The 22872-nt window shown below is 58.5% G+C and overlaps 2 protein-coding genes across 2 annotated transcripts in view; one reads left to right on the top strand and one right to left on the bottom strand.

The window, feature by feature from the left end:
• Window positions 1-1623: 1623 nt before the first annotated feature.
• THTPA (thiamine triphosphatase) overlaps window positions 1624-22872 on the top strand; it is a 41908-nt gene continuing 20659 nt past the window's right edge. The window contains exons 1-2 of the mRNA XM_060004826.1: window positions 1624-1871; window positions 2831-2986. Of these exons, the coding sequence (XP_059860809.1) occupies window positions 1832-1871; window positions 2831-2986 (196 nt within the window). The 5' untranslated portion in view covers window positions 1624-1831. The remainder of the gene's footprint in view (window positions 1872-2830; window positions 2987-22872) is intronic.
• Window positions 9362-22842, bottom strand: ZFHX2 (zinc finger homeobox 2). Its single transcript, XM_060004816.1, has 9 exons — window positions 20793-22842; window positions 20088-20605; window positions 19289-19529; window positions 17860-17934; window positions 17376-17434; window positions 15716-15916; window positions 15160-15286; window positions 11531-14986; window positions 9362-11270 (listed from the first exon to the last, which is right to left on the bottom strand). Exons 1-9 carry the CDS (start codon window positions 22825-22827, stop codon window positions 10291-10293), a joined length of 7692 nt encoding a protein of 2563 aa, XP_059860799.1. The 5' UTR covers window positions 22828-22842; the 3' UTR covers window positions 9362-10290.

Raw genomic sequence — 22872 nt, 5'->3', positions numbered from 1 at the left:
TAGATGCCGTTACTCACTTTTTCCCAAATCCTTGATCTTCAAGGTGGTAGGGGTGTCCACTTTTCCTACGCTGGAATCCTAAAGACAGACTGTCTTGTGTCACGGTCTTCCTAGGGCAGCCTTGCAGGCAGTGCCGGTCATCCTCAGTGAACTGCTATTGAATCGACACCCCTCACGGTTCCCCATACGCTGCCCCATTCTCCCAGCAGCAGACACTCACAGGGTGCCCCCGACCTTGACAAGGGGTAGCGAAGGCCAAGTCAAGAGGGCTCCTCTGAGCCCAGAGTCTGGTCTTGGTGACCTGGTCTGAGGGTCACTGGGGCTGGATGGACCAGGTAGTAGCTGTTGACTCAGGTTTGGGGTTGGTTTTCTGTAAGAGACAGGGAAGAAAGCTGCCAGAGTCCGCCCCCTAGGAATATATACTTGTCCAGGCTGGGCGGGGACGAGGAGTCGGCTGTGTCTCATTTGGGCAGGAAAGGCTGGGTCACTCTCACTTGGACTCAGTTTTTACACGCCCTTTTCCATGCCTCTGTCTTGTCACTCTGCCCTCCTTCTCCTTCATCCTTCTTTTGGATTCTTTCTGTCTCCCAGCTGCTCTGCTAAGCAGACAAACTCTCCTTCCTCCTCCCCCATCCCAGTCTCCTCTTCATACTCCCTCTGCCCCCCCAGCCTGGCAGCCTGCCCTTTAGGAATGTTAATTAGCATTCCCGATTTAATTAATTCAGTAGCTAATTAATGATTGGGGACTGGGGGTGGGGAGCTGGGGTGCAGGGGAGTTGGGGGCTGGAGGTGGCAGGGAGAAACAGCGGAGGCTGCAGAAGGCATCGCAGATGGCTGTGCGGTGGCTGGCACGGTGCCCACTGCCGTGGATGCAACACTCACACGCACGCACACGTACACCACACGCACACGCACACACACACACACAAAAGGAAAGGGTGATCGAGAAATAAAATCAAAAGCAGGGAGAGAAGGGCACAGGGGCCCTGGGAACTGGGGGTGGGGAAGGCTCTAGATCTATTTGAAGCTGCTCCGGAAGTGGAAGAGGGAAAAAAAAAAAAAAGCACCACAGGCGCAGCGAGAAGAGAGCTCTCCCGATACCCCACCCCGCCCCCACCCCACCCCAGCCACCCCTCCTCCCTGGCATGGGATTCATGGGCACCAGCTGAGGACAGGGTCCCCTCCCTCTGCCTGCCATAAACATTGGCACCGAGGACCCAGACTCAGAAGGACACGACATTCCCAAAGAAAATGGTTTTCCTTTTAAGTTGCTTTGTAAAATACATATGTATCTATTTTTTAAAAACATTGCACCCGTTTTGGTGTGAGGGCGAGGCGAAGGAAAGAAGGTGACTGAGCCAGGAGGAGAGAGCACAGATGGCTTGGTGGTGGTGTGGTGTGGTGAGTTGTGGGAGCAGCAGAGGGGTCCGGCAGAGGTTGGGCGTGGGCGGATGAGGACCCTGTTTTCCTCTTTTCCTTTTGCTGCGGATGAAGGAGAGAGAGAGAGAGAGAAAGAGAGAGAAAGGGGGTGGGGAGAGAAGCGAGACAGATGGCAGAGTGGAGAGGCGGCAGCCAGTGCCGGCACTGCCCAGCCTGGGCGGACCCAGCTCCCCCCGCCTGCCAGCTTCCAAATGCCACCCTTCCCCCATCCTCCCTCTCCCCATCCCCCCAGCTTGGCACTGATCTCAGAGAGAGAGGGAGGGATGCTGGGCAAAGAGCATCTGTTCCCTCCATTCTCCCAGCTCCATCGGCTGCCAACCTAGGGCCATCGCCTGCCTCCATCACCCTTCCTTCCGCCCGCCTGCCCGCCCGCCTCCCCACCCAATCCCAAATGGGTGCTGGATCAGGTGCCGAATCTGGCTGCCTCTCGGGTATACCAGTCACTATGCATTGCTGTGTGTCTGCCACTGCTGCCTGGCGCTCAAGGGGCCGTGTGTGTGTATGTGTGTATGTATGTGCGCGTGTACATGTACGCCTAAGTGCGTGCTGTATGTGAGCCTCCTGGGCATGGATGGGGGTTGGCACTGCGGCTGCCAACCTAGTGTCCAACCAGAATGACAGAGGGATGGAGTGGAAGAAGGAGGGGAGAGGTTTGGGGCCTGGGAGGACAGAAGGAGGGTGCCTGAGTTGCTTCATGCTGCCTGCTTGCAGGCATGGGCACTGCGGCTGCCACCCTCGTGCCCGCGGAGATGGAAGGAGGCGAATGGGGAGGGGGCAGCGACAGGAGTCCTGGTGCTCTGGGAGGAAGGCTCGGGACCCGGGAGCCATTGGCATCACATCCGTCAGGCTGGCGCCCCAAGCGGGGTCCGTGGGAACGGGCCCCAGGGGGCAGAGAGGAGGGGCAGGGATGAGTTCCTGGTGTCGCTGTCCTAGAGCTCAGCTCTGGGAAATGGTCGGGCTCTGAGGTGATTGGTCCTCTTCCAGTCTGGGAAAGTGAAGTGGTGGAGAGAGTAGCCAGGGAAGTGCCAAGAGGAGAGGTGTGCCCACCGCTCCCCAGGGAGAGCTCGTTGGGCTGGCAGACCTGGCAGACCGGCCCTTTGTCAGAGCACTGAAGAAGCAAGGGGACCCGGCAGGAGGTGGGCGGGTGCTGGCACTGCCCAGGCAGCCTGGCACAGGCTCTGGTGTTGTGTGAAGTGGGGAGGGTGGCGGTGTCTCTTGCCAATCTGCTTGAGAGGCTTGTTGTGCCAGGAGTGAGAAGGGAGGAGGAGAGATGGTGTGTGTGTGTGTGTGTGTGTGTGTGTGTGTGTGTGTGAGAGAGAGAGAGAGAGAGAGAGTTGTTTGGGAGAACAGACTTTTTTTCTGCCGGGACCTCCTTCCCATTCCCTCTTAGGTGTGGGGAGTGGAGCGACAGACGGAGAGAGGCGTGAGGACACAAAGGAGGAAACACGCCATTGCCAAGACCCCAAGGAAGGAGGATGGAGAGGCTGGCAGTCCTGCCTGGCCCCCAGCCAGTTTCCTGCTAAAGATGGCCAGATCCCCTTGCCTGGTCTGTATATGTTACTCTGCGGGCGTCTGCGGGGGAGGGAAGGGCTTGCTTGTGAGCTGGGATCTAGAATGGAAAGGGCACCTTTCTGCGGATCCCATTTGGACTCTCCACTCTAACAAGTGAAGTGTCTGGTTTTCTCCCTGGTGCCCTTCTCCCCTCCCCCTCCCTCTGCCCCAGCCCTCTTTCATCTCTATCACCACCTGGCTCCTGCCGCTTGGCACCCAACCAACTAGATGCCGCCCCGCTTGGCAGCACTGCACTGGCACGTGAACGCCGTCTCAGATCCTGGCACTGCGGCAAACCCAAAGCCACCAAACATGCTCATGACCGCCACTTGGTGGCAGTGAGAGTGGCGCACGCAGGCGTGCCACGCGCCGGGTGGAGCCCTGCTGGGGAGGAGCCGAGGACACCCTCAACAGAGGGGCTGAATCCTTGCTCTCCAGCCAACCCCAAGTCCACCTTCCTTCCAACCAGACACCCACCACCTCCCTCCTCCTACCCCTCGCCACGCCCAAGAAAGGGATTAAGATGGTGCCACTCTGTGTTTGAGCAGAATTCCAAGGGAAGCTGGAGCACAGAGGGACAAGGGCACGTTTAAGAGTCACGCCCAAGGCTCCAGGCTGGTAGACTCTATTCCTCTCTGGGGAGCAAGGACAGAAAAAAAAAAAAAAATCCTAAGAGGGCAAAATGAGATCCTACAGAGAGGCCAGCCAGCTATGCTGCCACAAAGATGGTGCCAGAAGAGATTGGAAGGGAAAGAGTAGGAAGAAGGAGAGCCCCTCAGGCCTTGCTGCTGGGTAGTAGGGTAGTTGGTGCCTGTGTGTATTTCGTTCTTCCCTGTGCCTTGTGATTGGCTGAGCTGTGGTTGAGTTGAACTGGTTCTTTCTCCCTTGTGAAAAGGCCCATATTCAATAACAGTCCTAGAAAGGTGGAGATGTGCTCTAGGCCTAGAGAGGTGGGCAGGTGTTAGGAAGACAAAGGCAACTTGGACTTGTCCTTCCAGAAAGACCACTCAAGGAGGTTTTGTGTTTAGGAATTTCTCTATGGCTTCCCAATTCGAGGTGGACAGATTTCCCTGTCTTTGAAATCCACCTCTGGAAGAGAGACCACGGATCAGCAATGAGCCCTCCCTGGTAGAGAGGAAGGCCCCTAGGAGCGGAACCCCAGCATCTGTGGTGACACAGACCAGCCCTACACCTCCAGACGCAGTGCCATCAGCAGTCCTGCTAAACTGGACCTTGGGCCTCCATGTGGAAGAACTCCTAGCAGGTTGGGCTTTCCTTGCTTCCTGGGTGGCCAGAGGCTGTGAGTTAGTGACTAGGAAGATACTCGGGTAGAAGAATTGGTGGCTCTGGGTGATGTCAGGGGAGGCTGGGCAGCTCAGATGGGGGTAGGACCTGCTCAGAGGGGAGTAATACCATTGCCCGGCCTGGGGTCTCTCTTACTTCAGCACCTCTGGAAGTGGATGCAGCTTCAGAAGAAGCAAGGTGGTTTCCACAGCAGAGGAGAAAACAGGGAGGCACTCAGTCAAGGGTGATGCTTGTAACTCTTCTCCTGTTGAAGAATAGGCACCATAAGCAGAAGACATAGTCAGATTTCCAAATGTCAAGGTAATGAGGAGGATAATCTGGGGGTGAAGCTAGTCCCCTGTGGCAGCCCCAGCCGTAGCAGGGTTAGGCCTTGGGTGCTGGAGAGTTGGGGGCAGGTCACAGATGTAGACAGGGCTGAGCGATCTAAATAAGTGCTTCTCAGACTCCAGAAAGCACTGAATCACTTCAAGGGTTTCTGATTCAGTTGGTCTGAGGTGTGGTCCAGGAATGTGCATTTTGAACAAGTTCTCAGGTGACCATTGATGCAGGTGGGCAAAACTTTGAGAAACACTGTTCTAAGAGATGACGGTCACCTTGTAGGACAGTTAATGAGGTCTGGATTTCCCACGCCTTTTACATCTTTCTTCATCCCCCCCCAACCATATTCATGTCTTTATGCGGTCATGCATGGGATATATGTGTTGGGGGGTGTGGGGATGTGTGTCTTTAGGTGGGGGCAGCAGGAGGAAAAGGAGAGATTGTGAGGTCAAAGCAGGCAGATTTAACTTGTTAGAACTGTGCTTCTCACTGGCAGGAGTTATCACAGAAGAACCCCTTACGAGACACTTTCGGCCTCCAGGTTCTGATGGATGGCTGCCCTGTTTCTGTAACCAGACCACTGAGAACCCCTAGGTTAGGAGCGTTGTCGGGAGATTGCTCTCTGCGGTCCGGTCAGATGGGTGTGGATTCTGTGGCTCGGTACGGGATGGGTCCTGGTTACACTTCTCTCTGGAGGCAGGTCAGGGTCCCGGGGAGTGGAAGCAGGGGTTGGCAGAGTCCAGGGCCTGGCCTGCTGCTGATGCTTAGCGAGTTGCTGCCGGTGCTGCTGTTTGAGCACTGGGCAGGGCTCTCCAGGAGCGAGCACAGTGGAGGCAAGGCCAGTTGAGAAGACATGCTGCAGGTTGGGATATCAGGGAGGGACTGTGGATGTGGGGCAGTGCTGAGCTCCTGCTGATGACTTGTTCCAGTCTTTTAGCCACTGTTTGTTTAAGAGTGTGTGTATGGCTGGGGAGGAGTATGAGTCCATCCTGGTCACCTTTCCCCCGTCACTGTCTTTCTGGTCCACCTGTAATCAACCTGCTTCCCCACTAGCCTCTAGCCAGACACCTCTCCATGACTGGAAGCTGCAAGAAACATGAGGCTCAGACTACTGGCAGGGAATAATGCCATTGACCCCTTGTCTCTCCTTTGTCTGAAGGCTGTGGGGATTCTCTATATGAAGGAGAATGATGGGGTGGGTCCTCACTCAATTTTATGTTCTTCTGGGAGTTTGTCTTTCCCCGGGAGGCTTTCCCTGGGGATCGATCCCTTCCCGTCTTTCCCCAGATTTAACGAGTCCTGGCCTAGGTCTTCTACGAACATCCTCTCTGGCTTTTTTTTCATCTCATCTTTTCACAATTGTATCCACGCTGTAATGCTGTAAACCCCTGAGGATGGGCCTATAGCCTTTCTTATTGTAGCCAGAACTTCGTTGGAATTGGGACATTTCTTCCTTACTCAATTCACTGAGAATGACATCCTCAGGGCTTACAGGTTTCTCATTAGTTGCTCCCCAATACCTGGCCCTTCATGTAACACAGGGTCCCAGCACAGTTCATCCCTGTGTTTCATATAAATTTTCCTCAGAGTTTCTTCCTGGTTTCTCTTCTACCTCCTTCCCCTCCCTAGCCAGGCTCTTCTGTCCCCCAGATTACAGGGTTCCTGGTAAGGACAGCTACTCAGTCAGCTCCAGTCCACGACTGTGAATGTACATGGTGTCTCCACACCCGAGGAATTTAAGGTCCTTTCCCATGGATTAATGGTCAACATTTGGTCACCCTTCTTGACACTGGTTACATTTCTCTGTTTATAAGCTTTTCCTACTTCCTGTTGTGTGAAGAAAATTACTACGTATTGGAGGGTGTTTTTACTTAATGGGAGCGTAGTTGATGACTCTGGGGCACGGCCCTTGTGCCTATATGCCCGTGGGGCCCGTTCTTTCTGGCATTTGTGTGTATCCGTGTAGCTCTCTCTATACATGGTTCTGCTGCTGTTTCTGACGGTGTGCTTGCTTGCTTCGTTGGTGCAGTCGTATACGCAGAGCTCTGTATTTCAGATGTGAGTATCTATACAGGGATGAATGATTAGAGGAGCGAATGTGTCTACTCCAGGGGCTAGACGGTGGTCCTATTGCAGACTCTGCCCCATTTGGCCACTACGGCTTCAGATTTTCTCATTTTCTTCCACAGACTTTGATTTTTGTTCCTAGTTGAGAACTGGGTACCTTAAGCCATCCCCATACAGGCTCTGGTTTAGAGCAAAGACAGCCAAGATCATTTCCACCTCCTCCTCCTGGTACTGACCCTGACAGTAAGTAGGGTGGACCAGAATTTGGACGCTTTAGGACCTGGGTATGTCAGAAACCCTAAGCCTTTGCCCCGAGCCATGGAAGACCAGTCTTATGAGCCCTTGATTCAGGCTCACTTTAGAGCTGGCGGGGAGGGTCGGGTACCACAAGGTAGGTATGGATGTGCCATGCGCTCGAGTTGGTTTACTGCTCCACAGAAGCAACACAGTTTAACCTGGGTGGCTTGGCATTCACCTCTAGCATTCTGCGTGGGCCTGTGCCGACTCAGCCTCTGTCCACAGGAGCCACCCACTCACTGGATCTCCAGTGCAGAAGTGCTGCTGCTGAGGATTGTGGTCTCAGGAAGGGGTCAGGGAGGAATGCTCCAGCCACTGGGAACATGGAACGGCACACCCTCCAGAAGCACGTTGACTGACCTAGGTCAGCAGTTGGCCAGGCTCTTCTGTCCCCCAGGTTATAGGGTTCCTGGTAAGGACAGCTACTCAGTCAGCTCTAGTCCACGACTGTGAATGTACATGGGATTCTCCACGCCAGGGAATCTGGGTGTAAGAGATTATTAACTCCTGGTGAAGATATTCATAGTTCAAACTAAAGCCAACCTACCCTGGCTGTAAATCCCTAAAATGCATGAAACCACACCTCTAATCATCCCATGCAAGGTGTTTGCCAAGGTTTTCTTTAAAACGTTCCCTCTTTTTCTCCTGTTTTTTTTTTCTCTAATTTTTCTTTGTTTGTTTTCAACTTTTATACACATATCACATTCCCAGAAAGCACAGAGTGAAAAAGCTTCTTTCCTCATACACATGCTGCTAAGAAAATAGTTTTATACACAGAATTTCAACAGGAGAGAGAAAAGGATAGAGAGGGAGGGAGGGAGGGGTGCACGAGAGATGCTGAGGTGGGGGAAAGGTGGGAGCAGCAACAGCAAGCCCATGGTTGGGCAATTTCATTCTTCTTGCTTGTATTTGTAACTGGCATTTTTGGCATCATCAGAATAAGTAATCCACCCCACCCCTGATGTGCTAGGTTAGGAGCTTTTCATTTTAGAAATGAATGGGACCAGAAGTGAGATTCACAGAGCATATGGAGACTAGGAACTGAGCTAAGTTTTCCCTCCCCTTTTCTCTCCTCCTATCTTTTCTGCACATAAGCCACTGCTTCAGTATTAACATGTTCAAGGAACAGAGTGACAGGCCAGGAAACCTAAATCCCAGGGCTGGCTGAATTTGTGTGTTCGCGTGTATGAAATGGATCCTGGTAGTAGAAGCAGCCAGAGAGTTTGGAAGGAGACTACCTAGAAGGGGGAGGTCTTGGGGCAAGGGTCGTAGGAGAGACTACCTGGAGGACTGGGAAATTTTTGCAGGCTTTTCTTTGCTAAAACACCTGCGTCTCCACCCAGTGCCACTGTGGCTGGGCTTTGGAGTTGCCACAGTTACTTGATGCTTACAGAGACAACGAGGTTAGAGGTGGGAACCCTCTTCTAGCGCATTCCTCATCTGTTGGTTCCCTTGGTGATCTCACTCTATCAAAGGTTCACCTTGTGCTTCGGTCATCTCCTTGCCCACCCATCCATCCCCTTAGCTGTCATCAGCTCGAGACCCCATGAGCTTCATAGGGAGGCCCTGACTCCTTTGTGTGTGTGTGTTGTGGGGGTACCTCCAGCAGCAGCTGCTGCTTCCTGGAGGAGATGGGCCAGGCCGGAGGAAGCAGGGGGAGAGGATGGGGTGGTGTGGGAAGAACACAGACAGGGAATAAGGGTCCCCACAAAGGCAAAAAGGTTCAAGAAGTGCCAGAAATCTGAAGGGGGCGCCAGGAAGGGAATGGGAGGAGAGGTTTGTGAAAGAAGTGAATGAGAGGAAACGGTGGCAGCTACATGAAAGGGAAGCATACCCAAGATCCAGAAACCAGACTGCCCGGCCTAGTCCACCCCTTTCCTCCTGAGACAGCCAAGCTACTTTCAGTGACACTGACTTTTGTAACTCACAGCTGAGAATGAGGGGATGTTTGTTACCTGTCCTGATAAATACTCAATTCAGGGGGCAAGGATGGGGTTCTCTCCCCAGCCTCCAGGCTCTTCTCCCCATTACCAGCTCCTGCTTCTGAGGCCGGGCACAGCCAGGGCAGGGCTGCACTCCCGTTAGTCTTGTGGACCACTGAACCCAGGCAAGGACTTAAAGCCATTTGATCTTCCAGAGACAAGGTGGTTCAAAGACGCTTGAACCCTTAAAATGGGGTGGGGTGGGGAGTGACACAAACAGGAAAAAAACCACTTGTTTGATGAGAGAGTTTTCAGGCTTTTTTCTTTTTTTTTTTTTCCTGTGTTTTCCAAGTTTGTTTTTCATTAGTTCATTCCTCTGGTCTCTCCATCTCTCTCCCGCACGTGTGTGCGTGCTCTCTCTCGCACTCGTGGTTTTTTTTTTTTTTTTGGTTGTGTGTTTCAGTTTTTCTTTAAAGAACTTTGGATTTGCCGTTGGTGGGCAGCGCCGGTCCTGGAGGCTGGACCGCCACGTGGCAGGGCTGGGACAAGGGGCAGGCCGACGGCTGCTGAGAGGATCTCTGTGTTTAAAGCCTTTGAGAATAAGTTACTGCAGTTTCCAGGGTGCAGGGTCGGGGCTGGCAGAGGGATTCCTGGCCGCGGCTTCCCCTAGAGTTCAGGCCACAGGGGCTCCCCTGTCAGGCGAGGAGGGAGGGGTGTGAGGAGAGTGAGCTGGGAGCACTTCTCCCCGCTGACCTCCAGTTTGGTTAGAGTTTCGTGGGCTCCCTGCCCATCCCAGGCTCCAACCTTGGGAGCCAACTGAGTATTTGGAAGGAGTTTGTGAGCGGTATGGCGCTCTAGACGAGGCGGGTAGGAAGGAGAAGGGGGAGTGGCAAAGTTTATTTTCCTTCCCCCTTCCTTGTCTTGGGTTTTCTTTTTCCTTTCTTCTTTTTCTTCTTCTTTTTTTTTTTTTTGGTGTTTTCTCAGTCAGTGGAACAGCATGGGATAACATATTTGTGTGTTTATAGGAGTTGGAAGGGTGACTGGGAATTCAGTAGGAAAGAGGCTGTAGGAAGATGAAACCAAGGATAGATTTTGTGTCTGGTGGGCAGGGTGGATGTGAATGAATAATCGAGATGGCAAGATGGATGTGTTGGCCGTGAAGACCAAGGGGCAAGGATTTGTGAAGGATCGGTGTGTCTGGGGGTGGAGGAGGAGGCAGGACTCTGCTGGAGGTGGGGTGTGTGAAGCCCACTGAGGGTGGGAACTGAGAGATTCCCAGGGGGGTGGGCAGGGCCAAGGGTAGGGTTAGGGATTTGAGCTCCCACCAGACACCCCTTGGGGTAAGAGGAGCCCCGGGGCCCTCCCTGCCCCCGTGTCTTGGTTTATCTGTTTATAAAGCTAGAAGTGTAGAGGTAGTAGTAGTTTTTGGGTTGGAGTCCGTGTGAGGTAATCTTGCTTCCTCTTTGGCAAAAGCCACAGCAGCCGTGTCGGCAGTGGCGGCGTTGGTGGCGGCGCCAGGTGGGCCCCCTGGGGGCGGGGCCGCCTTGCGCCTGTGGGCCGAGGAGCGCAGGTGCGAGGCCAGGGCTTCTTGCCCACTCAGCAGCACCTCACATGCCAGGCAGTGGTAGGTGCAGATGGGCACCCGCAGTGGGGGGGGCATGGAACCCCCAGAGCCCCGCCCAAAGAAGCAGAAGGATCTCTGGTGAGCAGTGGCCAGGGCCTCCCCGTCAAATGCCATCTTGCACTGGCGGCAAAGGTAGCGGTGGGTCACGTCCACGGTGGAGATGCCCGTGCTGCCTGTCAGCAGCTCATCGGCCTCCCCGGCCTCCCCCTCCCCCGGAGCGGGCAGTTCAGGCGGCTTCGGAGGCGCTGTGGCTATGGGCTCGGGGGCCTGGGGCGGTGGCTGGAGGAGGGCGTTGGGGAGCAGTCCGATGAGGGTCTGAGGTATCACGGGGTTCATGGGAAACAGTCCCTTCTTCATGCCATAGAGCTGTTGGAAGTAGGCCCCCTGTAACTGGGGGCCAAAGACAGCTGGCGGCGTGGCCCCCCCTGCAGAGGGCAACGGGAAGGGCAGGAACTGGCCCCCCAACAGGGCTGGGACAGTGGCCTTCAATGCTTTGAGGTTCTTGAGGGCATCGGTAGAGGAGTTGGCGGGGGCTGCAGCTGGCTTTCGCTCACCGGAGACCTTGTCCCCAGAGGGTTCAGTAGGCGGGCCTGGGGCAGGGTCAGTGGTGCCTACTGTGGAGGTGTTGGTGTGGTCGGGCATAGGTCTCTGAGGTAAGGGGCAGCCTGGGCCAGCAGTCTGGACCACTGTGGTAGCAGGCAGGACCGAAGTGGCGAGGCCAAGGAGGCCTGAGGAGGCTGCAGGGCCTAGGAAGATGAAGAGTGCGGATTAGCCACCTCCTGGCGCTGCCATCCTTCCTGCTGGAGGCCACCTCCAGCCACGTACTCATGCGTCCCCACCGCCTGGCCTCCATGCTCCCTCTCCTCCCTTCTCTACCCCACCAGCTGGAAACACAGGGAGGCCAGGGAGGAGACTGGAGATGGGAGGAGTCAAGAAGGAAAAGGAAGGGCACCTCATTAGAGGGAGATGCCCTCTGAAGTCCAGCTTCTCCCAACCTCTCACTCACCTGCGCTGAAAGGAGCTAAGCTGCCCAGCGGGGGCTGGGCCAGAGCTGGGCCGGACAAGAGGACCGGGGCCAGGCGAGGCAGAGCCGGGGCAGCCCCGAGGGGCACAGAGGCGGGTGTGGTGGCAGGTGGAGCCTTGGGAGCGGGGGGTGCCTCGGGTGCTGGGGCCAAGTCGTAGCACTTGCTTTCACTCTTCAGCTGGGCTCGGACTGCCTCCTTGAGCTTGGCCAGGTGCTGGCGGGAAAAGAGGTGGCCTCGGCAGGAGACATAGAAGTCATACTTGACGTCACAGTAGGGGCAGTCGGTGCGCTGGGCTCCCGAGGGGCCCTCACTGCTGCCCCCAGCCCCACCGACTGCTGCCCCCTGCAGCTTGGCCTTCTTCTCCTTGGCACGAGCATTCTGGAACCAGACCTGGATGACTCTCTTGGGCAGCCCAATCTCCTCCCCCAGCACCTCACACTCCTGCATGGTAGGGGTACGGTAGGCTTCATAGCAGGCTTTCATGATCTTTAGCTGCAGACTGCTCATCTGGGTCCTGTAGCGCCGCTGCCCCATTCCGTCTGGGACCCCAGCCCCACCTCCTGGGCCCCCATTGGTCCCTCCAGTCCCAGGGGACTCTGGTTCAGCCAGGCTGGAAGCTGACGAATCACTTAAGTCCCCTGCAGATGGACTGCAAGCCTCACTCTCTGGAGAAGCTTTAGACGGTTCCTCTGGGCCCTCATCCTCATTGGGTGGAGGGGGCGGTGGGAGAGGTAGAGGTGGCTCTGGTGTCAGAGTGGGGGCCTCTTTCCCAGGTGGCAGGAAAGGCAGAGGCCCAGCAGCAGGGGTGACCGTGGGGTAGGGAAAAGCGGGTGTTTCCCTCTTTGGGGCCTCCCTCCCAGCCCCATCATCCACCTTGCCCAGCAAGTGGTTGAACTTGGGGAAGGGTGCAGGGCTGGGTGTGATGGGGACCTTGACTGCCGGACTGGGCACTGCCCCGGGGGTGCTTCGGAACTGGCCCTTCCTCTCCCGGGCCCTGGTGTTCTGGAACCAGACCTGCACCACTCGCTTCTTGAGCCCCACCTCCTCGGAGATGCAGTCGAGCATCTTGCGCGTCGGGTTGGAGTCCTGCATGTACCAGCGGTACAGGATCTCCAGCTGCTCGGGCAGGATGGTGGTGCGCAGGCGCTTATCCCTGGGGGGCTCACCCTCCCCACCCACCCCTGCTTCGCTGCCCGTGGGTGACAGGCTACCGTCCTCGTGCTTCCGTTTGAGGGGTGGCCCTGGCACTGGTGGAGTGCCTGGCACCAGAGGGTTTCGCTCCCCAAACACCAGCAAGGGCAGCTCTAGGAGGTGGGGGGCAGTGCTGGGCTGCACAGGTGGCAGGAAGTGGAGCCGGCGGTGACTGGTCAGGAGGTCCTGGCTGGGGAAAGACATGGCGCACTGGTCACAGGCGTGGACGGGGGAGGGCGAGGGAGGGGCCCTCCCTTCAGGCTCTTTGCCTCCTGGCTTTGTGGCCTCTGCTTGGCCCAGCTCTTCCCTGTCTGGAGGTTCTGGTGATGGGCCCTCAGGCCCGGCTGGGGGTTCTGGGCCCTGTTCCTCCTCTGCGTCTTCCTCCTCTGCGTCTTCCTCCTCTTCCCCTCTCTCTGCCTCTTCCTCCTCTTCCGGATGCTGGTCGTCATAGCATTTCTTGAGGTGCCGCACCAAGTCAAACACACAGGAGAAGGTGGCGTGGCAGCGCCGGCAGCCAGAGGCTCCCCCAGTGCCTCCCCCGCTGGGCACAGGCCCACCGTCGCCGGCGCTTCTGCGAGCCTTCTGGCGGGCGTTCTGGAACCACACCACCACCACACGGCTAGCCAGGCCCAAGAGACTCGCGAGCCGCTCCACCTCTCCGTCCTTGGGGTAGGCGCTGGTCTCAAAGAAAGACTGCAGGGCTTGGGTCTGGAACTCTGTGAACTTGGTTCTGGAGAAGCGGCGGCCTGCAGGCACCAGGGGAGGAAGATTCCCTCTGGAGCTTTCCTCCTCCTCTGGGGGCCAGCGTCCTGCTGTCCGGCCTCGCTCCTCAGGGGGGCGGGCCCCCCCTGCCTCAGACTCTGGGCCCAGGTGGGGAGCAGGTGAATCCAGAGGCCCATCGGGAGGCTTGGGGGACCCTGCCGGGGGTGGGTAGAGGCTATCATAGCTCTTTCGAAACTGAGCGGCATATCGGCTCAGGGCCTCAAAGGGCAGAAAGCGGCGGTGCACGTGCTCCTCGTGTGTCTTGAGGATGAGCATGTTGGAGAAGAGTTTCCCACAGGCCCCGCAGGCCAGCTTGTCCCCACCCCCCAGGGCCTCGGGTGGGGGTGGTGTTGGGGGAGGGGGCACAGCCTGCTTCCCCTCATTGTACTGGATCACCAGCTCAAAGCCAAAGTTTTCTAGAAGGGCTTTGGCTGCAGTGCGGGCTGCCTCGTTGGGTGTTGGCTGGGGGGGTGAGCTGGGCGCCGTCTCGGTCCCCTCTTCTGCCGCCGGTGGCCGCTCCCACTCTCGCTCAGCCAGCTCGGCCTTAGGGGGCGGGGGAGGAGGGGTGGCGGCCGGCAGGGACAGCAGGGGCGCGGGCCCAGCCAGTGCCAGTTTGGGCCCTACCTTGAGGTCATGGAGGTAGAAGGGCAGGAGCAGCTGCTGCTGCTGGAGCTTAAGCAGGGACTCGGGCACCAGAGGGAAGGAGGGCAGGACTGGTGGGGCGAAGAGTGGGGCTGGGAATCGGTGCAGGTCCAGGGGAGGTGGGGGAGGGGACAGGAAGGGCAGTCCACCAGACACGAAGCCACCAGGGTCAGGGCCCTTCTTCTCAGTGCCCACCTCCCCCTCAGTCTCGCCTTCCTTGGGCTCTTCTGGGCCGCGCTCTGGCCCCTCGGCCTTGGCATCCGTCTTGGCTCCCCTCGAGCGAGTCTGGTGCAGGACGGAGCGCATGTGGATCTCCAGGGTGGAGCTCTGGTTGTACGAGACGCGGCAGACCGTGCACTTAAAGGGCTTGTCTGTGGCAGCGGCGGGGGCGGGCGCGGCCCCGGCTTCCCCGCGGGCAGGCCCGGAGGGGTCAATGGCAGCCTTCTTCATCTTGTGCAGGTGGGAGACCGAGTTATAATGGACCAGGAGGATGTTCTTCTGCGTGAAGGACTCCTTACACACAGTGCACTTGTAGGGCCGGGCAGGGTCGAGAAACTTGTCCAGGGCAAAGTTGGTGGTCTTCCGATAGGTCAGAGGGTGGCGAGAGTCAGCCGGAGCTGGCTCTGCCAGGCGGGGCTCCCCGCCAGCCCCCTCTTCCTCCTCAGCCGTGGCGGGTGGAGGAGCTACCTCGTCAGCTTGGGCATCAGGCCGAGGGGCTGGAGACGGGGCTGGAGAAGGGGGCTGGTCAGGGCTTCCCATGGGCTTGTCTGGGGCCTCGGCTGAGGGCAGGGGAGGCTCAGGAGGAGGCTCGGGACTGGCTTCCGGGGTCAGGTGAGGGCCTTCTAGGGGAGAGAGAAGGGGGCGCAGTGAGAAGGGAACCTTGTCTAAGTCAGACCCCACCCACTCAATATCTAGGGCAACTCATCCTTGCCTCAGTTGCCTTTAGACCTTCTTGGTCCGAGGAATCCAGGTCCCCTTTCCTGCCACCTTGGGAGGTCTGCCCTCCCTTCCTTACCTGCTGCTTGGTCTCTGCTGGGCACAGACTCTGGCCCGGGAGCGGGGGGCTCTGGGCCGTCCCCCAGAGGGCTTAGAGTGGGCCCAGGCAGCACTTTGGTCGTCAAGGTCATCTCTACAGTTGTGGCCTGCGATGGAAGAGATCCCAGTGACTTCCCCCACCGTCCCGCTACCCCAGACCCCCCAGCTCTGCACCTGTGTCTGTGCGCAGCCCAGCTCCAGCCTCCTCTGTGGACAAACCTCCCACCTGCCCAGCTCCAGCCTCCTCTGTGGACAAACCTCCCACCTAACTTCTGCCTTCCCCACGGAGGGGAGGGCCTGGGCTGCTGCCTGTCCTGTCCGGCAGCCGTGCCTGCTGTGGAACAGCTCCTCTCAGGACCCAAGGGCGCTTCCTCCCCAGCGAGTAGAGGCTCTGGACAGGTTTCGGCTCTGAGGTTCCCTCCAGCTCTAAACTCCACCTTCAGATCCACGCAGAGCCGCTCCCCTCAGCACACACAGCTGCCCGGACACCGCGGCCTCTGCCTCCCCTCCTGCCTTGCCCCCCAGCCCGTACTCACCGCGAGCAGCAGCCTCTCAACGCACTCGGGCACCACGTTGTGCAGGTGGCTGAGGTGGAAGTGCAGGGCAGGCCGGCCCACCAGCTGCTCCTGGCACAGAGGGCACCGGTACTTGGGCTGCACTGCGTGCTGGGAGAGCGCGTGCGCCCTCACCTGCTTGGACTCTGGGCTCAGGAAACTGCAGTATGGACAGCAGAACACCTGGGGCACACAGGCGGTGGGGGGAGGTGTCAGGGAGGGGTGGGACTCACCACTCACCCGGACACAGCCTGGTCCTACCCCTGCTGGAGGAGGAGTCCCAGTCCTGAAAGCTAGCTCCTCCCTCGCTTCACTTGGACGGGGACAAAGGCCTAGGCTGGGCTGCCCCGGCTGGCCCGCCTTCTCTGTCCTGCCCTCTCCCTCCATCCTGGCCTCTCTCTTCCCCTGTCGCTGCTGCCCTACTCCGTTCTCCAGCCGACAGGACGGCCCTGTACCTACCTCCTCTGATTTAGTTTTCTTTTCTTACCTGCCCCCACCCTGCCTGTGCTCCTCCGTGAAATAGCTCCCCTTGCTTCTGGCACTTCCTGGACCCAGAGGCTCCTGAATCCCTGCCACTCTGCCTCTCCAAGGTCCCTGGACTAAGCGGGGCGCTCCCTACCTGTCTGCTCGGAAGCCGGCTCTTTCTCCCTCCTTCCTACTTTCTTTGCCTGCCTTTTTCTCCCCTTCCCTTTTTAATGTAAACAAACACCACAGCTCCCCCAGTGGCCCTGGAAAATTCTGGCCTGGCGCTGTTGGCGCATTCCCGCCCGTACCTCCAGAGGGTGGGGCGTGAAGGCCCCCCTACTTCCGCCTCAGTCACCTGACTGCCTGACCTGCAGCCTGCATTTCTGTCAGCCTGCACTTCCTCTCCTGTCGCCTGTGCCACTGGTCCAGGCCCGCATGTCAGGGAGGGGGTGGCCGTAAAGGAAAGGTATTCGGACGCTCATCTTAACGCACCCGTAGCCCTGGGAGCAGATAGCTGGAACAGGAGTTAGGAGGCAGGGGAGCTGAGGACATAAGCCGTCACTGCAGCAGTTTGCAGTCGTAGTACACACGGCATATTGCAGTCCGGTTTGGAGAGCTGGGAGGCACAGGGTGGCACCTCAAGACCAAAGGCTGGGAATCCCCTCAGAATGAACCCTTTCAGGCCACAGAGCTAAGCTACTCTTGGGCCCTGCCTAGGTCAGCCACTCGGAGACTTGCAGAGCTTCCTGTCTGCGTGGATCATCTGGGTCAGTTCCTCTAGCCTGAGGAAGGAGGTGCCAGGGCAGTTCCACCCAGGCTCGGGGTTCTCTGTAGAAGATGAACTTCACGTCTTTCTGCTCCCAGCAGGAATAAAGAGCTGGGCAGCAGCTAGTGTTTTATTTTTGCCTTTCTCTTTTCATTCTGTCTCCCTCTGTGCTCCACCCCTCAGGGCCGGCTCAGCTGGTGCTCACATCCGGTAACTGGACCTAGGTGCAATTTCTGAAATGTATTTGGAGTGACGTAAGTCACAAGCATGATAAAATTAGATCTGCCTTTGGTCTGAAATCTCTTGTCTTTAAAGACCTACTAATTAGAAGTTCAGCCTTTAGGATATGAGCAGATCTCAGTAAAATTAGACACCCTCCCCCAAGATCTTCCCAGTTACCCCGGTTCTGACCGTGGTCTGGCCGGCACTGTCTCCAGGAGGGCCAGTCTTGTTCTCTGCCTCTTCAGAAGCTGAAGATGAAAGGAGAGATTAAGAGACTCTGACAGCCCCTCCCTCTTCCTTTCGCAGACCCCCGGCCCTTAAGATGACCTGATTTGTAGCAGAGGGCTTCCAAGGTAGGGGTGGGCTCTGGGGAAAGGGAGAAAGGGCAGGGAAGCACAGACTGCGCTCAGTACAGGGAGTGGAGCTTGGCAGGGCTGAGCCCGGGTTTGCGGGATGGCCAGAGGGCAAAAGCACCCAGCTTTCTGTGGCTCCGCCTCCCTTCCCTCTGATGAGCCCTTTCTTTTGATCACTTTAGCTCCTTCTGCACAGGAGGCCTTGCTGGGTGTCTGGATTACCACAAGGTCCCATGAGCATCTCAGAATGTATAATATTAGGACTGGGGGGTGAGGAGGGCAAGGGATGGAGAAAGAAATGGATCAGATGAGCAACTCACCCAATTGTTCTGTCTTATTCTGGGCCTCTTTCTCAGGGGTGGGTGGCTCAGCTAAGGGGGTGACAGGAGCCTTCCCTGTGTAGGATGAAGAGAGAGTCAATTTAAAAGGATGAAGCATCAGAGGAGGGAGGACATAGGGCAGAGGAGGGAGGACATAGGGCAGAAGAAGCAGGACAAGCAGCCAGGCAGTAAAGGGAGAAGATGGATAGATGAGTCAATAGGCAGGAGAGGACAAAAAGCCGCCAAAAAGAAATACAGAGGATGAGGGGGGAAATTACAGTGTTGGAACTGGTAGAGCCTAAGAAATCATCTCTGCGAGTCTAGCCCCGTCATTAAAGATGAGGGAACAGGTCCAGCAGCAGGCGATAGAAACAGGACCAAACTCAGCTCCCTGTCTTGACTGATCCTGGAAGAAGGGAGCCCAGAAATGTAGAGTGAGGGGCGCCGAAGAGGGCAGGTGAGGTTGAAAGGAAGCAGCTGCAGCGAGCAGGAGGCGGCAGGTCTAGCTGGGAGAGGAGATTACCACTCAAGCAAGAATTGACAGATGTGTAGGAATTTATTTTCAGTGGCGGCCTAATTAAAGTGCTAAAGTTCCTTAACTCCATTCAGTCCTGCTCCAGGATCTATAGCTATTGATCTGGGCCCCTCCGGCACTTAACTCCAGCCAGTGTATTGGCAATTCAATTAGCACCAGTCAATGCTGCCTGTTCCTGGTTCCTGCTGCCCCTGCCCTCACCCTTGCCCACCGCCAGCCTCTGCAAAGCCCGGACACCCGTGCCCAGCTCTCACAGCCCCTTCCAGGCTCTTCTGCACCCTCTGGGTCAATGGTGCCTGGCGGGCTCTGCCCAGTCTCTCTCGTACAACCTCAGCTGCCTAAGGGGGACCCTAAGCCCAGCCTTCGGACTGAAGACCTCCTAGGAGACAGGAAGAGGCTGGGGAGCTCATCAAGGGCTTCCCATCCTGCTGCCTTCGGGCCATGCCCCCAGCTCCCACCTCCTTCTGACAAGTCCTGGCCCAGCCCAAAGCTGATTCTATCTCTGTTTTTCTCCCTTCCTCTCCTTCTGACCAGCTGCTGCCACACCCCACACACGCCCCGCCTCCCGCCCACCTCAAGCTTTGCCAGCACACAGTCACCACTCGGAATCACTGGGTGGTTCCTTCTCACCTCCCTTCCTGCTCTACCTCTCCACCCAGCAAAATCCCTGCTCTTCTCTGCCTCCTCCTCCAACAGCCTCTTGTCCCCCACTTCCCTCGGCTGCCCCAGTGTTCCTAAAAGCCAGTTTCAGCAGCCTTCCCAGCGCCTTTCCGCTTGCTCTGGACTGTGCACGGCCCCATTTCTCGTCCCCGTGCCACTTTCTCCTGGGCCCCCAGCTCCCGCCCTCGCTGCCCTCCCCGCCCACCTCTTCTTCTCCAGTCCCCTCTTCCTCACCGGGAGGCCGGAGCTGCCCGTGGCTGAAGCTCAGGATGCTCTGAAGAGCTGAGAGCCCCTCGTCGGCTGCGGGGCCGCTCTGTAGCAGCTGCAGGCGCCGCTGGGCCTGGGCATCGCGGTGGGCAGGGGCGCGCAGGTGCTGCAGCACAGCCAGGCGGGAGGGCGTCTCCCAGGCGCACAGCAGGCAGCGGAACAGCCCCAGCTCCGTCCCCGCCGCTGCCCCCTCCATCTCCAGCAGAAACTGGAAACGGGAGGGAGGCTGCTCAGGCACAGAAGGACAGATGGACGCCCCCAGGTCCTGGGGGCCCCTTTGCCTCCCCGGGGGGCCTGACCAGCAGCACCCCGACACCCCTTCCTCCTTCTTGGACTCTCCTCTTCCTTCCTTTGGCCACCTGAGTGTGACTGCCTTTTCTCCACCGTCTCCTCCTCTTCCTACTACCAATCCTGGACTCCCTCCTAGTATATGAATGGAATCTGGTTCCATCCTCTTGAACTTCTGGGGACAAGATGGACTGAGCAGACACAGAACCCTCCCGCTAGTCCCAAACGCCAGAAAAGTTGAATAAAGTACCGGAGTCACTTGGTCAGAGTCCACCGTCCTTTGGTCTTTCTCCACGTCTGTCTCCAAATAGTTTTTCCCCTGGTGCCCTGGCCTTTTTTCTCCAATCCCGCCCCCCTGGGTTTTCGCATCACCTTCCCACTCTGCATCTCCTTGCTCCAGCCCCATCCCCTTCTCCTCTCCCCCTCAGGCTCTGTGCTGTGCCCTTCAAATCCCAGACCCTTCCTGCCCTGCTCTCACCTTATAGATCTGGATGTTCTCTTCGTGGGCCGCACCCCGGGCGTGCAGCTGCATCTTCTCCTTGCTGTTGGACTCAAAGTCACAGATGTTGCAGCGCAGGTGCAGGGTGGGGACAGACCCATAAGGAGCCCCGTCTCCCAGGGGCACTGGGGAGGGGGTGCCCATGGCCCCGCCACCCTCCCTCAGGTGGGCCGCCAGCTGGTACTTCTGAGCATGTTTGTCGGTCTTGAGGTGGAGCTGGAAGTTGGCCTTGAGCTGGGTGCCATAGCAGCAGAGCTTGCAGCGGTGGGTGTCCCCAGCTACTTCCTTCCACTCGGCCTCCGGGAGGCTCCGGCCCACGCTGCAGTGGTAGAGCAGCAGCTCCAGGCTGTCTGTGCTGAAGGCCTGGCACACGAGGCATCGGAACACCTTCAGGGATGGGCTGTCATCTGGGGGCGGCGAGGCAGGCAGCCCGTCGGACAAGGGGCCCAGAAGCTGACTTTGAGGCAGGTGGGCATCCGGGGAGGGGCTGCCGGGGGCTACGGGACAGAGACAGGTTAGTGGCCCCAGGAAGGAACAGGGAAGGGTCAGCTTGCTGTGTGGGAATGGGAGGGGTGGATGCTGAGGGAGCTGGGGTTATTTAAGCGGCGGGGCTGGCCCTGGGGAGAAAGCAGGGAACCGAGTTTGGCCCCGAGGAAGGGAAAAGAGAACACCCAGGGAGCTTACCAGCTGTGGTGAACTTGCGGGCAGGTGCTCCGAGGTGGTGGAAGCCATTGAGAAGCAGCTGGGCTTCCAGGGGCTTGTCTGGCCTCAGCCCGGGGCCAGGCAAGGGAGCCTGAGGCTGCCCTAGGGCCTGCGGTCCGAAGTACTGGAAGAGGTCAGGGGAGGTGGCAGGGGCAGCCCCTGCTGGGGGAGGGGGGCCTGGCCCCACCATCCCCGGCGGCAGCCCCAGCGGCAGCCCCTGGTGCAGCATGAGGACGTTCTGCATGTGCTTCTCGGAGGTCATGTGGATGCGCAGATTGCGGGAGATGTTGGTCTCGTAGCTGCACACCTTGCACTGCCAGGACGCTTTGGTCTTGGGCTCCTTGTCCCCCGCGGGGGGCGGGAGCGCTGCCTCTTGGGGGCTCCCCTGCCCCACCGGCCCCGCCTGGAAGCCCTGCAGGTTGGCCAGGTGCTTGTCGGACTGCATGTGGATGCTGAGGTTGCCCTTGGTGGTGGTGGAGTAGTTGCAGATGTCGCAGCGGTAGGGCTTGTAGCCACAGTTGTAGCTCTCCCCCCGGGCGAGGCGGGGGTGGGCGCCCCCAGCGCTGCAGTAGCTGCAGTGACTGTTGCTCTCAGGGTGCTTCTCCCGCATGTGCACATCCAGGGTCTGCTGGTACTTGTAGTGCCAATTGCACTTGGGACACTTGAGCGTCTTGCAGGAGTTGCGCGAGTGTAGCAGAGCCATGTGGCTGGACAGGCTGAGGCCCTGGTAGGCCGCAGGGGCCGGGGTGTAGTCGTCGGCTGGGCGATAGGGCTGGGGCGGGTCACCGGGGTCTTCGGGGGAGCCCACTGGGGCAGGGAGAACGCCCCCGTCCTTGGAGGTGGGTGAGCTTTGGTTGAGCGAGGGGCAGAGCCCTCCATCCTCCTCTTGCCCCTCGGGGAACCAACCTGGCCCTGCCTCGCCTGCCAGCGTCGGCGATTCTTTGGCTTGGCTTGGGCTGGGGTTCCAGGCGGCTGGGGTTGTCAGCGGGGAGGGCGGGCTGAGGGCCACGTCTTCTTCCACGGGCAGGACAGGGGCCTGGGCTTCGGCCGCGGCGGGGCCATCCTCGGTCTGAGCCGCGTGGGCCTCCATGTTCACGGCGCTGCTGTTGTCGAGGGGTATTTCTAAAGGGGCGTGAGCAGGCAGCTGTGGTTCCAGGAAGCTCAGGAGGGCCACGCAGCCCTCGTCCCCCTCCCGGAGCACGGCTGGGTTGCCTGGCAGGCCCTGGTGTTGAGCAGCGGTTAGCTTCACCCCGTGAGACTGTGTGTGACCCACAAAGGCCTGGGGCCTGCCGAAACCCAGGCGGCACGGGAGGCAGAGCCAGAAGAGTGCCCTGGGGTCTCCTCCCCTGCTCCCCATGGGGCCATCTTTGGGATCTCCAGGTGGGTTTGGAGCCAGCTGGTAGCTCCAGAAGGCTCCATCCCTTCCCTCACAGGTGGCCGGAGATGGCGCTGAGGTATCGTGGGACAGAATTTGGTCAGAAGAGCTAAAGCCTTGGATTGGGTCAAAGCCATGTTGGATGTGAAGGGCAGTGAGGTGTACAGGGGGCGGGTGGGCAAGGAGGGGCAGGCTGGGCTCTTCCTTGATGCCTGCCTCACCCCAGGGGAAGCCCTTTGGTAACGGGAGTTCGCTGCCACCTGGCAGGGACAGCTTGGCCACTAAGCAGGCCTCACCGCCAGCCGTGAAGACTAAGTGGTCGCTCAGGTCCACAGGAGGGAGCCCTCCTCCTCCCTCCCCCTCTTCCGCCCCCAGGCCCTTTGGCGGGGAGGCACCACGGCCAGGCTCCTCTTGGGGCTCCCCTATCTCCTTTGGTGGGACGAGGCCACAGCCTGGCTCCAGGGGCTGCCCCCCGGGCTCTGAGGACCTCATGCTCTCAGAGGCGGAGGGGGCCGCAGGGGGATCTTTGGTGACAGGATCAGAGGGGGTGCGGGGGGAGGAGGTGTCCGGAGGCGGGGACGGGGCATTGTGCCCAGGGGAGGGGGTGGTGCCAGCGGTAGAGGACGAGTTAAGGGTGGCCATGGCAGACGGAGGAGAGCTGGGGGTTCATTTCAGCGTGACAGCCAG

This window comes from Delphinus delphis, chromosome 2 (assembly GCF_949987515.2).
Source record: "Delphinus delphis chromosome 2, mDelDel1.2, whole genome shotgun sequence".
In the NCBI taxonomy this organism is placed as follows: domain Eukaryota; kingdom Metazoa; phylum Chordata; class Mammalia; order Artiodactyla; family Delphinidae; genus Delphinus; species Delphinus delphis.
This window is presented reverse-complemented; position numbering and strand designations above follow the sequence as displayed.